Source organism: Eublepharis macularius, chromosome 10 (assembly GCF_028583425.1).
Source record: "Eublepharis macularius isolate TG4126 chromosome 10, MPM_Emac_v1.0, whole genome shotgun sequence".
Classification (NCBI taxonomy): domain Eukaryota; kingdom Metazoa; phylum Chordata; class Lepidosauria; order Squamata; family Eublepharidae; genus Eublepharis; species Eublepharis macularius.
In genome coordinates this window covers 30,030,398-30,045,866 of record NC_072799.1, presented here as the reverse complement: position 1 = coordinate 30,045,866, position 15,469 = coordinate 30,030,398, and the positions used below count along the sequence as shown (strand labels likewise).

The 15,469-nt window shown below is 39.2% G+C and overlaps 1 protein-coding gene across 2 annotated transcripts in view; it reads right to left on the bottom strand.

The window, feature by feature from the left end:
- GSTCD (glutathione S-transferase C-terminal domain containing) overlaps window positions 1-15,469 on the bottom strand; it is a 70,818-nt gene that overhangs the window by 53,684 nt on the left and 1,665 nt on the right. For both annotated transcript variants that reach the window (XM_054990100.1, XM_054990099.1), the window contains 4 exons: window positions 11,021-11,438; window positions 9,627-10,070; window positions 8,263-8,511; window positions 7,655-7,748 (listed from right to left, as the gene is read on the bottom strand). In XM_054990100.1, the coding sequence (XP_054846075.1) occupies window positions 7,655-7,748; window positions 8,263-8,511; window positions 9,627-10,070; window positions 11,021-11,434 (1,201 nt within the window). In that variant the 5' untranslated portion in view covers window positions 11,435-11,438. The remainder of the gene's footprint in view (window positions 1-7,654; window positions 7,749-8,262; window positions 8,512-9,626; window positions 10,071-11,020; window positions 11,439-15,469) is intronic.

Genomic DNA, 15,469 nt, shown 5'->3' with positions numbered 1-15,469 from the left:
ATGTGTACAGATGATGCAAGGATAGCTGAGGTTGTCCTCTAGAAGATTCTGACTAATTGGGCATTCTGAAGAATCAAGTGGCATATAAAGCTTTTACTGTATTAACACGGCATTTAAAAACCCAGCAAAAGCATAAGTATAGCAAAAAACACGTAACATGCCTCCAAACCAGGTGCTCTATCAGAGAGCTGAAGTCTGTCATCTAACACATGCATGTGGATTCATAAAAGGTGATCCTGAATTTAAAACAACCCCTTGCAAAAAAGGTGCAATACACAACACATGAAGACTACACTTTTTAACACATTATAATTATAATTATAAATGTGGACGTTGTAGCATATGTAAGCTAATGCAGGAGGGAAGGGAAATTTCAGTCAAGGATCGGAGGATACCAATCAAACATTTTGCATCATGTTATACATCATGGGTGATATACCTGATAGAATGCCCTTGCAGTCTGGTTTATGTTGGTTGTACAGTAAGACCATTAAAAACAAGGATATTAGAACACATCTCTAGGATTAGACATAAAGTGCTGGAGGCACCAATAGTTTCCCATTTTCTTGAATATCATCATGAGGAAACCTCCTTTAAAATTTCGGTACTGGAAGTTTTAATGAAGGGTCAGCTAAATCAAAACAACTTATTAAAAAGGGAGGCATATTGGATTGTGACTCTACAGTCAATTAGACCTTATGGCCTTAACACTGAGTTATTGTTAAACTGTTTTCTCTAATGAGATACTCTACTTTAAAGTAAGCTAAACACACAGTGGATGTTATTTAAACTCAGTATGGCCAATTAGATGACGCGCAGGAGAAGATACAACTGCTGCCGTCCAGGTGCTGGGGGAAAAACAAGCGTCTTTGCCAACTGAAATTGAATAATAGTGAATGGAACAGGTCTGTCTTTTACAATGTAGTGTAAATTTATTTGGTTGTGATGCCTTGTCATGGGTTTATGGATTTAAAAAAAAGGACTTTTGGCATTCTGTAACACTGTATAAAAGACTTGCATTGCTGTTTTGTAATACATTTTCTAAGGGATACTGTATAAATCACTGAAGTGGGGATACTATTGAATGTAACACAAAATTAATTTTTCATTACAGTTATGAACCACGCCCCTGAAGAAGGGGACGAAATCTGAGTTTAGCCGGCCCCAGATTGGGCGTGGCTAATTTCTAATTTGCTTTGGAACCTGTTCCACCTGGTAATTTTTCGTTTAAGAAGACTTTGTGAAGATTCTGCTGTTCCTCGTGGGCAAAGAACACAAATATATACACGATGGAAACCCTGGACTAACTTTATTGAATAGCTCATATATGCTTTATAATATTGAGTAGTAAATGCATTAATATTTTTGACTGTGATCAATAACATTGAATAGTAAATGCATCAATATATTTGATTGTGATTATATATTCAAATGGGTTTTGAATAGTGGCTCCTGTGAGTCTTTTCTCTCTTTATATACAGTTTTGAACAGGAGCAGCCTCTTTCTTTTCTTTGCAGTACCAGAAGCTTAGCGATGGCTGGAGGCATGAAGCTGACCCACTGTAGAGTGGTAGTGGGATGTGTACAGATGATGCAAGGATAGCTGAGGTTGTCCTCTAGAAGATTCTGACTAATTGGGCATTCTGAAGAATCAAGTGGCATATAAAGCTTTTACTGTATTAACACGGCATTTAAAAACCCAGCAAAAGCATAAGTATAGCAAAAAACACGTAACATGCCTCCAAACCAGGTGCTCTAACAGAGAGCTGAAGTCTGTCATCTAACACATGCATGTGGATTCATAAAAGAAGGTGATCCTGAATTTAAAACAACCCCTTGCAAAAAAGGTGCAATACACAACACATGAAGACTACACTTTTTAACACACCTTCATTTATTTTACATAATGTACACTCTGCCATTCTGCCCTCATCAATGAGGCATTATTTACCTCTCAGAGCCAAGCAGCCAATCCCCCCTGACCAGCAGACGTAAGTAACCAGGAAGGGCAAGGTGAGAGGCCTCAACCCTCCAAGGATCCTGTGCATATCCTCAGACTGAATAAACTAAAAAGTGTCACAAATAACTGGATAAGTCTGCACTCTGGCCCGTTCTGACTCTGTAGACTCCAAGCCAGAATAGATGCGAAAGATTTTATCTGCAAAGTGCTAAACAGAACAGCCACAGCAAGCCACCACCACTAAAATGTCCACCAACAGCTATGGCTAATGTAATAAATTACTAAAAATAAAAAAAAACCCTGCAGGCTTTGGAGATTTTTTTGTCCTGTGGGGGCAAAAAGAACCGAGCTACTAGGTAATTCCTGCCTGAAGCACAAGTGAAAAAGCAAAGGCTATTATGGAGTAAAATTCTGAGCATAAATATGGGACAATTACTAGTGCAGAAGCAAATCCACCATCCCTACCACTTCATACCATTCATCAGACAAGGAGCTGTAGTTTCCAAAATGAGCAAGTCCACCCATCTCCTCCTCTTGAAACTCAAAGCAGTTTGAAAGGCAGTATTTGCCCGTCATTATGTTGATTTTGCTGCCAGTTCTCCCTGCTGATGAACAAGTTTGCATTCTGTCTCCATTGCTCTCTGCATGTGCCGTGAATTCCCTTTTCTGTCTATCCGCGCTGCGGCAGGAGAGCAGCACAAAGCTGGCAGGAGACAGGAGGCAGTGGGAAGAGCAGATCCCCATCCCATCCTGCCCCTCCATCCCTGCCCGAGCTCCAAAGAGCCCTTCAAACCACCACCAGCTACCTTTTAAACTCTGTGGCTCTGCCAAGCCCCCCCTTGCTTCAGTTTAATTGGGATTCTCTGGTTTGACATTGGTTCCCTTGCTTCACTTTGGTTCTGTTGGGCTTTGTTGATTCAGCTTGTATGGGAGTTGGACTTGCATGTGGGACTTGCTTTTGGCCTTGGAAATGTTTCCCCCAAACAGTGGAGAATGGCTGGGAGGAGCTTGTACAGAGGCCCAGAGAATTGGACCCTGGAGTCCAATCCACCTGAAATTGGAGGGCGGGGTTCTTTAGTGGACAGATTTGCAAATTTGGTGATGTATTCTTTTCTGATTTCTTGAAAAATGCTCCCCAACCCCTCAAATATTTTTCCCCATAGTGGTTGGATAAATTTGGGGTTCTCTAACCAGATTAGAGAATCTGACCTGAATACTAAATTATTTTATCATCCCTGAAACCTGGGTCCCAATCAGACATATTTTTTTGGGAGGGGGACAAAGCCTTAGTAAAGATTTCTTCTTTGTTTCAAGTAAATATAGGGTCCTAGCAGGAGGGAAGACAAAGTTAAAGATCAGGGTTTCAGGGCTTTAGTTTTGTTACTGCTTCCAATATTTTCTCATAGCTATTTCAAATGCACATACTATATTTGAAAATAGCAGTAAAAGTAAACTACTAGAAACAGATTGTGCAACTTGGTCCATGAGCAGCAGATAGTAATATTAATTGTCAATCCTATGCCTCAAAAGTAATGCTCAAATTTCATGATTTTTAAATTCTCTCTCATATATATTAAACATATTTGCATATAAGAATGTATCTGTTGATTTCATATGCAATTGTTTCATGGTTGAGGGAGCACAGGAGTTTGAAACACTAAGTAAGTATGCTACATTTATGCTATTGCCCTTTCCACCACACATTTGATGATGTTATACATCAAGCTCATAGGATCACACAACAGCACTTTGAATCAACAGCCCCTTCCTGTTTTGGAAAGGGTAAGGAAAGTCTGCAGAGGACAAAGCACAGGCTTATCAAAAGGCACATGCCTTACAAGCTATTCTTGCATTCAGACCTATTCTTTACTGAAAGCATTTGGAGAAAGGATAGGCAATTTATAGAGCAGCTAGGTCTTCTAAAATTAAAAACCAATCACAGCTGTAGAGCATGTGTGTCATCCATGGGCACCAGAAGTCCTGGGGAAATTTAAACAGACTGTGAGACATGTATCATTTTAAAAGCCTTTTTAAAATGCTTGTGAAGAAACTGGTCTTTGCACTGGGTGCTCCAGTTGTAAAATGAACAAAGGCATTAGTGGTATTACAGAAATAAAACTAGCTGGAAGTACTACCTGTTTAATTGAGACACAGAAGAACTGTTTAACTGCAAGATCTGAGTGCAGTAGCACCTTAAAGAACAACAAGATTTCCAAGATGTAACCTTTCAAGAGTCAAGGTCCTTTCTTCAGATACAAGTAGGAATCTAATCTTGCTCCTACTGCAGACCAACATAGCTACTCATCTAAAACTAATTATTTAACTGTTTAACTGAGATGCAGAAGAACTAACTTTTTAACTGAGACACCGAAGAAACTATGAGTTCCCGAGGCCTTAAATAAATGCTAAAACATCTTACAACTTACTGAATGCTCAAATAAGATATTCACTGTCCAAGATAATGAGACAAAATATACTGGTGACCAGAGGCTTACATTTTGAGAAGCATTCATATAATAGTCAGAAGTGTGTAAAAACCATGTCAGCACATACTGCACAATAAACATAAGTGCTGGAGAACAGGAAAGAGGGATCTTATATGCCTTTTAACCTGGGCTTTTTCTCCTTAGCCCTGATGTCTGCGGGCAGATTTGCAGAAAGACAAACCAAAGGTGCCATAACACACGGGCTCCAAAGATGTTTAATGGTATAAGATCCAGATGCTGATTACTGGAAATGATCCTTTGTCGCATAAAGTTGTATGTATTGAGAGTAGGGCTGTGCATGGGTGGGGAGATTCGGTATTCTCGCTTCGGGTTTACCCAAAGCTGGAAACCAATTCGGAATACCCCTAAATTCGGGATAGCCCTAAATCCAAAGCAGCTTGATTTGGGTTTCGGGGATCGCTTTGGTATGCTCCATGAAGATTCGGAGCATACTGAAGTGAGGGGGAAACTCCCCACCCCCACCCACCCTGGGACAACCCCTCTACCCCCCCCAGGGAGACCCCTCCACCCCCACCCAACCCTGGGGGGACCCCTCCAACCCCTACCCACTTACCTGGCGGCAGGAGGGTTATCAGCTGGGCGGCGGTGGCTGCAGCACAAGGCAGCGCAGCCTGGAGCCAGTCAGCTCCTCTGCCACCACACCGCTGCCCGAGCCTGCGGGGTGGTGGGGGAAAGCCGGAGCCTCCTCCTCCAGCCCTTCCTGCTCCTCAAATGGCTGCCGCAGCGCCAGCACACTGTGGCCATTTGAAGGGCAGGAAGGGCCAGAGGAGGCAACTCCGGCCTTCCCCACCACCCTGCAGTCTTGGGCAGTGGTGTGGCAGCGGCAGAGGAGCCGGCCTGGAGCCCCTGCAAGGTAGGTGGGGGGTTTGATGTTTAAAGACCCCCGCCGCTGCTTGCAAGCAGCGGCGGAGCCCTTTAAACAAGCCGTGAAGCTTACCGAAGCGACCCGAATCACTTCGGTAAGCTTAGCTTCGGCATTCCTGAAGCGGGGCCAGCATGCTTTGGGAATGCCAAGGAATCAGGTCCACTTCGGATAACTGTACCTGAAGCAAAACCTGAATAGCACAGCCCTAATTGAGAGTCAAAATACTAAAACAGCAGCCTTTTCAGAAATAAATGCAAATCTAGCCTTTATAGATATGAAGTGAATCTCAATTCCATAAAGAACAGCTGGTTATGCCAATATCGTCCAGCAAGCTATAGAATACTAGACAATTTATGCATCTCTTTCAGTCTGACTCAAGGCTGCAAATGCATGCATCTACAAACTGTATTAATGCTCTGGCATGACAAATCCTTTATTGTCTGTGACACATAAAGCCCCCCTCAAGCTTCCTTTTCAGTATTTTAGTGGAGGCATGAGCAATTATGAACTGAATGAAATATTCTGAAACATTTCAATATGATATTTCTGTAACTATACAGGAATTGTTATCTGCAATTAGACAATAATCCTAGAAATATGAAACTGTTTTCAACAATGAACTCAAACACACACAAACCCTGAAGGAGAGGAGAACAAAGATATTGGTAAGATGAGAGGTGCCTGGTCCATCCATTCCAGCATCTTATGTCAAACAGTGGCCAACCAGTTGTTCTGGATGGCCAACAGACAGAGCACGGAGGTCAGGAGTCAGTGATGCTGACTCCTAGTACTGCTATTCAGAGATTTACTGCCCCAAGGCATGGATACTCCTTTTAGTCAACACAGCAAGTAGCTACTGCTGGTGCAATCCCCTCCATAATCCAACGCCTTTTTAAAGCCATCTACGTTACTTCCACTGTCAGTGACTCAATTATTTGTTGAGTTAAAGCATGATTTCTTTTGTCAATCCTGAATCTATTGCCCATCAGCTTCACTGGGCATCTCAAATACTTAGTATTATGAGAGACAGAGAAAAAGTTTTGTCTATCCAACTTATCCATCCCATGCATAGCTTTATAAAACTGCTATTGTGTCGCTCCATCACCCTTTTCCTAAACTGAAAAGTTCCCAAAGCCTTTCCTCAAAGGAAAGGATTTCCACTCCTTAACCACTTTGGTTCCCTTCTTCTATTCTTCCCCAACTCTGCAATACATTTTCTGAGGCACGTCAACCAAAGTTACACACAGTATTTCAAATGTGGCAATACTATAGGTCTATATGGGGATATTACAAAATTGCCCTTTTATTTTCAACTCTTTCCCTAATTATCAATAGCACAGTTAGGCTCTTTCACTGCTGCTCCATAATGAGTCTTGTTGAGTTAAGACCTTATCAGCATTTATTGAAAATTTGGATTGTTTTGTTCCAATATTCATCATCTTGCACTAGCTTACACTTCATTTGCTGTGTTGCTGCTCGCTCACTGAATTTGGACAGAACCTCTTGGAGTGTTCTTCACAAACTGTTTTATCATCCTGATAATCTGGTATCATCTTCAAAATTGGCTACTGTACTGTTCAACTATAGAACACCTAGGCTGGACTAGAAGATGCATGCAGGTCAGCCATACAGACATGCTCAATGAGAAGCTGGAGCAATTGCTCCTGGCCCCCCAGTTGCCCAACACGTCTGTCCTATCTTTGACAAACATCAATAGCTGTTCAAACAACGTAATGTACATAAAACTGTATGCTCCTAACAGTATAATTCATGGTCAGTATCCTAGGTAAAATCCAGGAATTGACCACCTGATTTGGATGAAAACGTAGCTGGGCATATGAATATACTCTTTATTTGAACCTTATGGTCATGTGTTGATGTTCAGAAACACTGACAGGCATGCTGATGTACTTTCACTCCTGCTCTCCAGCACACAAAGGGCAGTTCATTGCATGTGCATGCTTTCCATCAAGGAAGCCGAGAAAGTACATTAACATAGATTGGGTCATACCAGGTCAATGTATTTTTATTCAAAAGTGTCCAGTAATATGCTCCAAGACCAGTTTATGACTGGGACAAATATGATGATACTCATCCCCAGCTTGTTCTACCAGAGTTATCTGAAACGCCACTGCTATTACATCCATAGAGTTGTCATAGGTCAGAGGCAACTTAACGGCATGTAACACACACATTACATCCAATGCTGATATGCCTAATCCTTTTCAAAAGTTTATATTAGTCAGTATCAAAGCACATCTTGGTAAATGGGGGAATTCAAAGCATGATTTCAAAAAGAATACAAAAGACAACAGATAACTACCTTCTCCTGGGTTGACTGCTGCTGGTAGACTGTCCCAGTCTAGGGCCCAGGTAGGGTGAGGATGAGGACAAAACACTGCTTCAATACCACTCTTCTGTATTTAAAAATAAAGAGCAGTGAAGTCAGTAAACAAAGCCAAAAAAAACTAAAAGTTGTAGAGCATGCTTTGTACATTGCAGTATGGATGTCCTATGTCATAGGCTGTAAGTTTGCTTAGTGGCACATATTCTAGACAGAATTCTCTGGGTGTGTGTGTATCTATCAGAATATATTTCCTAGAGAAGCCTGTGTAGTACCTAACTAAAACATTTAGCTTATAAGCATAAAGGTGAATCAGTGGACCAGCAACCTCTAAGACAACATAGTTTCGAGATGTATTTGTTTATACATGAGTGCTGATGTAGCTTAGAGGCTAACAGCATGATCTCAAAAATCCCGTTAAAATTCTAGCTGAGTTATGAGATCACTGTACATCAAGCATGCTTTTCAGCCTTGGTGTTTCTATCAGCAACATGCCACATTAATGTTTACAAATCTTCATCACCTCAAATTAACACAAACGTCTTTACAGTTAGCAGATACAAACAGTTAAGCAATCATTCGGCTACCATTAATTTTGTCATGGTTGGCCTCGGACCACCTATAAAGTGGGCATCTCCATTCTCCTCTTCTGGCTCATCAGAAGCGGTGCAAGGTCTTTGTGGGCATTCATCTTGGAAAGAGGATGGGCCTCGACAGTGGACAAACTGCATTTTGCATTTGGCAGCAGCCTTCTTTATTCCTGGTACTTTCTGAACTCTCTGGTACCAACTGGATATTAAAGGCAACATTTTGTCTTGGTGGTTTTTGCAGAATACCTTAAATGGAGAACACAAAATTCTTCTTAGCAATTAAAGGTTTAGGAACCATCTGATGCACAAAAAGTGTGAATTCCAGAACAAATTTCCTTTCCTTATTACATTTGCTTACACTAGAGGAAGGATTGTAGGGTTCCTACACATCGGTTAATTTATAGCAAGTGGTTTTGCGATCCATTTGATATGAGCGCAAAATACCAAATCATACTTGAGAGCTGGGCCCTGGAACCACTGCCTAAGGTATTTTTCAGAACTCCAAAGAGGGACAATGTGTGTGCATAATGACTTCTAATGATCAGAATCAGTTTCAATGTCCTACGTAGCTTTGCCTCACCTGACTTACAGAACCAGAACATATTATGTGAAAGAATATAAATATGATACAATTATTTTCTGTATTTCATTATCTTCCATGAATCTTGGGGAGAAAAGTATGCTATAAATAATGTAAATAAAGACAAATGATAGTGCTCTATTTGCATAATTTATCTAATCACAGAATTCATCTTTCCTTAGTACAGAGTTTTATTTTTTGGTAGAGGCTTTCTTGATCTAAACCTGATACTGAGAAAACTGCATAGCATACATAACTAGTACATTACACAAGTTAATTAGACCAAGGCCTCAATTCAGCTAATGTGAATTATGATTTGGAAAGTTACTAATATTAAGTCTGTACAGGATCACACTGTAATAACCACTAAGATGGAATTTAGTCACAATTAATGACTAATTACAGATGGATTGGGGGGATAAAAACAAACAGGTGCTAGAACACCTATGTCCCCATACTTTTATTGGAGAATAAGGAGAAAGTTCAAGAATCTGAAGAACTAGAAAAGATGGAATAGTTTCCTGCAACACTGAGGTTAGAATTAGCTTTAGCAAGTGGTCTTTATTCTGCTGCTAAATGTATCAGACAAAAAGGAATACATTTTTCCCACACAGGTTTTCCCCTGGGGATAATCCTATGGCCTAAATTTATCATTTATTTAAGAGGCAGCCAGCATTATACTTGCACTAGCCCAATAAATTGATTCTATAGCGCCAGGCCATTTCAACCACCTACTAGATAACAATGGCATCAGGAAGAAAACCACTTTATTAATTCTTACCCAAAACAGATGAATGCATGGAAAGAGAACAACATCAGCCAAAGTAAAATATAGCCCTTCAGCAAAAATATGCTCCAGAGGCGGGAGTTCAGAAGTTTTCATTTTCCTAATGTTAGAAGGCTCCCTGTTGGTGGAAACTGGAATTTTCTGCACAGTTAATTCAGAGAAAGATAGTTCTAGTTCTGCAGGAGACGAGTCCTGAATTTCTTTTGATTTTCCTTCTTCTGAAGAATTATTACTTTCTTTCTTAACAAGCAAGTTTTGCTGTTGAATTTTCTGCCTTCGAATTTTGTCATCATTATGCACTCTTACAGGTTCTCCCAACTTCTTTTCAAACTGTAGAACTTCCACAGGAATACTCTGACGCTCATCAGGAGACTGCCTCAGAAAATTTTCAACAGCCAGAGGAATGCTGATTTCACAAAGTCTGGTCCATTCACTAATCTATAAAGACAATGAATTAGTTGTGAATTGTTTTATTGTGTATTCGTTGCAAAGGACAGGAAGGGAATTTCATGATCATTCTAACCTGTCACCTTTTGGGTGCAAAATGTGTCTACTACAGAAAACAGAAGTAACCATAAAGCTTTATATGCGTATACTGTCCGGGTACCATATAAAAGAACTAGTTACACACATTTGGGATTATGCTTCTAAAATATCTGCTTCCTATACTATGCAGCAAACCATCTTGGAAGGTTCAATGCCCACTTTGTAATTTTGCATTGGAGTGTGAGGTTCTGCTATTCATAAAAACAAGGATACATCTTAAACCTTGTCTTGTATTAGCTCTTTGGAGGCCAGCATTCATTTCATTAGACACACAATATCTCTACATGTTCTTTTAACTTGTTAGAGCTTTACACAGTGTGATCCTAAACACTTCTGTACCCTATTATATTGTTTATTGAAATGTCCTTGAAACTGATTGTAGTAACTCACACTGTGTAATCCGCCTTGTGCCTCAGTGAAAAGGCAGACTATAAATGTCGTAAATAAATCAATTACAAAGAACTTTAAAATATGTCGCTCTGCTTAGGACTGCAACATTAATAAGCCTGGTGTCAATATATACATAACACCTCAGTATATTAAAGACTTTAATGATGCTGCCACTCCTTGTCAGAGGCTACATTACTCAAATGCAAAACTTTACTGTCACATTCAAATCAGTATGAATAAAATCTCCATACTCACTTTATAATTGACTATTTTATTTGCTTCAGTGGAATCCATTGGGTATCTACAATTATATTATGAGGGCAGCTCCTTGCAACAATAGATCCAAAATTTACTCTTGTACTTTAAAAATACTGAGATTCAGTAAGTTAATGTGTCATTTCAGCATTATATTCTAAAGCAATGTTAATCTATTACAGCAGAAATAAACTCACTTCAGCGCAGGCTTTCAAACAGGTCTTTTTAAATCCCAAGAGTTCCAAAACTTCCTTCTTTGATGGATCAACCTCATAAGTTCTGTTTATTATATGCCTTGACACTACAGCAAGTCCTGCTCGACAGAACATCCCGTTCTTTTCAACAACAGCAGGTAAGCAGCAGCTCTGGACCACTGAAGGAAGCTGACACCTTTCGATAAGACAAAATTCCAGGGACTCAGGCAGTGCTTCATCTGTAAACTGCGAGTCTGAAGGTATTTCTCCTGGAGATACTAAAAAAACTCTGAATGTCTTGCAGTCACAGTATGACAAGAGAAATAAGGATATAGATGTGTGGAGAGGCAAGATGCAGTCTTCTTTCTGATGCAAGTAGTCTAGATAAAGGTGATCTTCAGTAACACTGCCTTTCATTTTTCTTAAAAGAAGAGATATTGATTAATAACACAAATGGGATTTTATTCATGTTATTGCTTAAACTACAAAAACTACCCAAAAAAGCCCACCTTTAAAATAGAGAAGACTGCTGTTTAAGTCCTGTTTGAGAACCACATTATCCAATTCAAGAACCCATTCAGTCTAAGTAACCAAAACTGAAGCTCTTGGGGCTTATTTGGCACAGCAGCCCCCGGTGAAGGTCTCAGTTCTGCTGTAATGTTTAGGTCCGCTATACTGTGACATCATCATATGATATGTTTTCTCATGCCCTCTCCACGTAACAGATACTTTCTGGGGGCGGGGGATAGCAAAATAAGGCAATGACATCGGAAAGTGTCCCTAATCATTATTTGAGGGGGGGGGCGCTCTAGAACACTTTAATAATAATGTGTGAAACCGCAGCTGTCCTATTTAATTGCCCACTTACAATGTAATTATTATATATGAATGGCCACAGGGATTCCTAAAATAATCAATCGTTACACTTCCAGCATTATGTCAAAATTATGTTGCTTAATGCCTAAATAACAGAAGCAGAGATTGTGATTTAAACAATTTTATGATATTGAGAGTATTTCAAGGTCACTTAAGAGAAGGAAGAACTTCTGAAGCATAATTTTTATATGATTAATGAAGCACATTTTGGAAAGATCAAAGAAACCCATGTATATGGTCTATTAATATTCCTGTCGTATTTAGAAATCATTTCAATGAAATTAACTTAATACTTAGTAGAAGATTCAATTATTTTGGTCCTTTTCTATTATTCTGAAGATGGTTTAACATAGAATTAAATAAAGAATTACAAATATGCAGTGATATATGCAATTTCTGCATATATAAGAACAGGGTTCAAATCTCACTACTGCCACGAGGCCCAGAGGTAGTCTTGGGTAAGCCCCAGCTCCCCAGCTGTAATGTGGGGAAATAATAACACTGACCTTGGTCACCACTCTGAGTGGGGCACTGATCTGTCTCAAACAGCAGCATAGAAGCACAGTTATTATTAACATTACACCTTCAATAAAATTTGCATTTACCTTCTTGTAAATCAGATTATAACACGTGGACACTAGATGGCATGCATTCAAAGCAATTACTGAAGAGTATAATACCATATTGGATGCCTTAATTATACTAAGAAGCATTTTGATCCATATTTAACCACCATTATTTTCTTCATTTCCAGAATCAGATTTGAGCACTAATGAACCTTTATAATAAACAGGAGCATTAGAGCACCTTAAGGTCTAACACAATTTTATTCCAGCATAAATCTTTGAGGACTACAGCCCACTTTGCCATATGGTAAGGAAACTGATTTTCATGGTTGCTTCTTTGGAATCACTTTTATAATGTCACAGATATTGTGCCAGGGTGATCTTAATTTACATGCAAAAATCTCAACTGTACTAATTCATTAGACTCTTAAAGTAATATAGTCACTGCCATCCCGTAACTAATGACATATTTAAGATAAATAGGAAATGAGAAGCTATAAAGAAGTTTTATATTTCACTTTTTAAAACCCTGATAAGATATGCAGATATTTTGTTGGTTCACCTGTTAATCCCCCCCCCCCAAAAAACCCTTTTGACAGAATTCTTTCATACAGACATATTTTAAAAGCCACACAAGGTAAGATCCTAGGTTACAAGAATTAGAATGAAAGCTTTGAAATACTCATCAAATAAGGTGTTAAAATGTTTAATTCTAAGTGTTTAATTCTATTTAATTCTATTCGTTGCTTAGTCAGTCATTCACTGATGTTTAACCTATATGTTTTAACCTATAAACCTACAAAGGAAAAAATTTCCATTCTCAGTATCATTACTGTAGTCTAACCAAGAGACAGCCAAGACATGGTAAAATTGAATTCATAAAAATTCAGTCAGTACCAGAAAAATTTGTCTCTCTCATCCCTTTAGAATCCACATGTTGATATACTTTTAAAGAATTCTTTCATGTAACACAGCAGAACAGAGTGCTATACATTATTAGATCTGTTTATTTTGCTCCTGAAAACTCTTTAAAAATGTGCAATTTTATAATTAATTAAATTCCTGTAATCCCAAACTTCACCACACTGTATGCAACCAGTAACATTTCACTACCCTTTAACAACATCTACAAAAAAATCAGTCCTAACTGGTCATGCCTCAGAACACCACTGTTACTTAATATTATGGCCACAATCCTAAGCATATGTAGTCCCTTGTAAAACATTTAACTCGGCTGATATATTTAGGAAGTAATGCTAAGCAGCATTGTGTAGTAGTTTGAGTATCAAACTAGGATCTGGGAGACAGGTTATTACGAGAATAAAAAAAGAGCAGATGAAATCAGTGTAAGCAGTTTGGGGAGAAATGTGGGTTATAAGTGAAGAAATAAAGCTAATCTACTCAGAACTAAATCTCATTTTATTCAAAGGGCTGTACTCTCATGCGTTGTTAGGATTGTTGGCGTAGGATCTGCATGTACAGCACTTAAAGAGTTAAAGGCTGTGAACAGGTCACTGATTTTAACAAAAGTTATTTCTGCACATAATTGAAATGGAACACATAAAATCATGTTTCTCAGGATGGTAATAGTTGGTAACTTCTGTCTCTTTCTGTCTCTTATTTAATACTGCTCGAACAATGCAATCATACAGACTTTTCTTAGCAAATCTTAGCAATCTGTCTCACATGAATGTCTGTACTAAGCTTTCTAGGTGAAACTAGTGAGCAAATTCATCAATTCTCCTTTTCTTTCACATAAGCAGCACATTGAAGTTAGCAGAATGGGGAAATAGTTCTTTAAAACTCTTTCTGTGGATAGCAACAAGGTGACATTCTCAATTAGACTGTGCCTAAGGCGACAACAATGTTTCTTATCCACTGTGGATTTCCCAACAATAAGAATTTTATGCTTTGAACATATAGGAAAGCCACTAGACAGATATTCTTCCTTCCTTCATCTTTCTCTGTCCTTTTAAGCCCTGTTCTGAAGTTCTTATTGGCAGCCCAAATGCTTCAGTTTCACAGTTACTAGATTTTGCTTACTGCTAGTCATTCCCTCTCTCACACTCTTTCTCTACATCTCTGAATTGTGCAACGCCTTGCATAGTGCAACTAAAATGAACTATGGCACCAACAGAACATCCAGAACATATAACACTGACTGGAAAAATCCTTTGTGCTGCTGATCGATTAATTTTAGCTTGCACCACAGACCACAGCATCATTCAATAAACCTCTTTTCTGCTTTCTTTGTGTCAACAGTTTATTCACGGATATCCAAGTGAGAGACATAAAATAGTTAATGATACCTCTTATGGTATTGGTCGCAACCACAACTAACCAAATGGTACTGTAATATTTTTAGTGTACATAAATTGAGAGCACCACTTCAACACGTGATACTTGCAAAAAAGAGGCATGCTTTCTGCCTACTCCAGCTTGTCTACTACTAAACCACATTATCAAATAGAAATTGGCACAGGAAAATCACATGCTGCACAGTGTGCAAAGTTGACACTCCAGGCTACTAGTTGTAAACAAGAACACAGTCATGGGCATATAGCAATACAGTGTGGGCACATCACAGAGACACTCTGTTCTCAAGGTTCCAACAAGAGATGCTGTTCTCCAGGTCCAGTGAATCAAAAATTTCCCAGGGTCTAAGAATAGTCTGAACAGGCCCATGAATTTCAGCCTGAGTTTGCAACCCAAGAGGTCTTGGTAAAACACATGCTACAGCCCCAGGCTCCTTTCCATTCAATATACAAAGAACTATTTCATTAAAAGTAAATCCAGTGTGGTATGGTGTTTACAGTGTCAGATTAGGATCTGGGAGAGAGCCAGGTTCAAATCCCCATTCTGCCATATAAGCTTTCTGGGTGACCTTGGACTTGTCACACATACTCAGCCTAACCAACCACACAGGGTTGTTGTGAGGATATAATAGAGGAGAGAAAGATGTAAGTCAATTTGAGGCCTCATTGGGGAAGAAAGATGGGGTATGAATAAA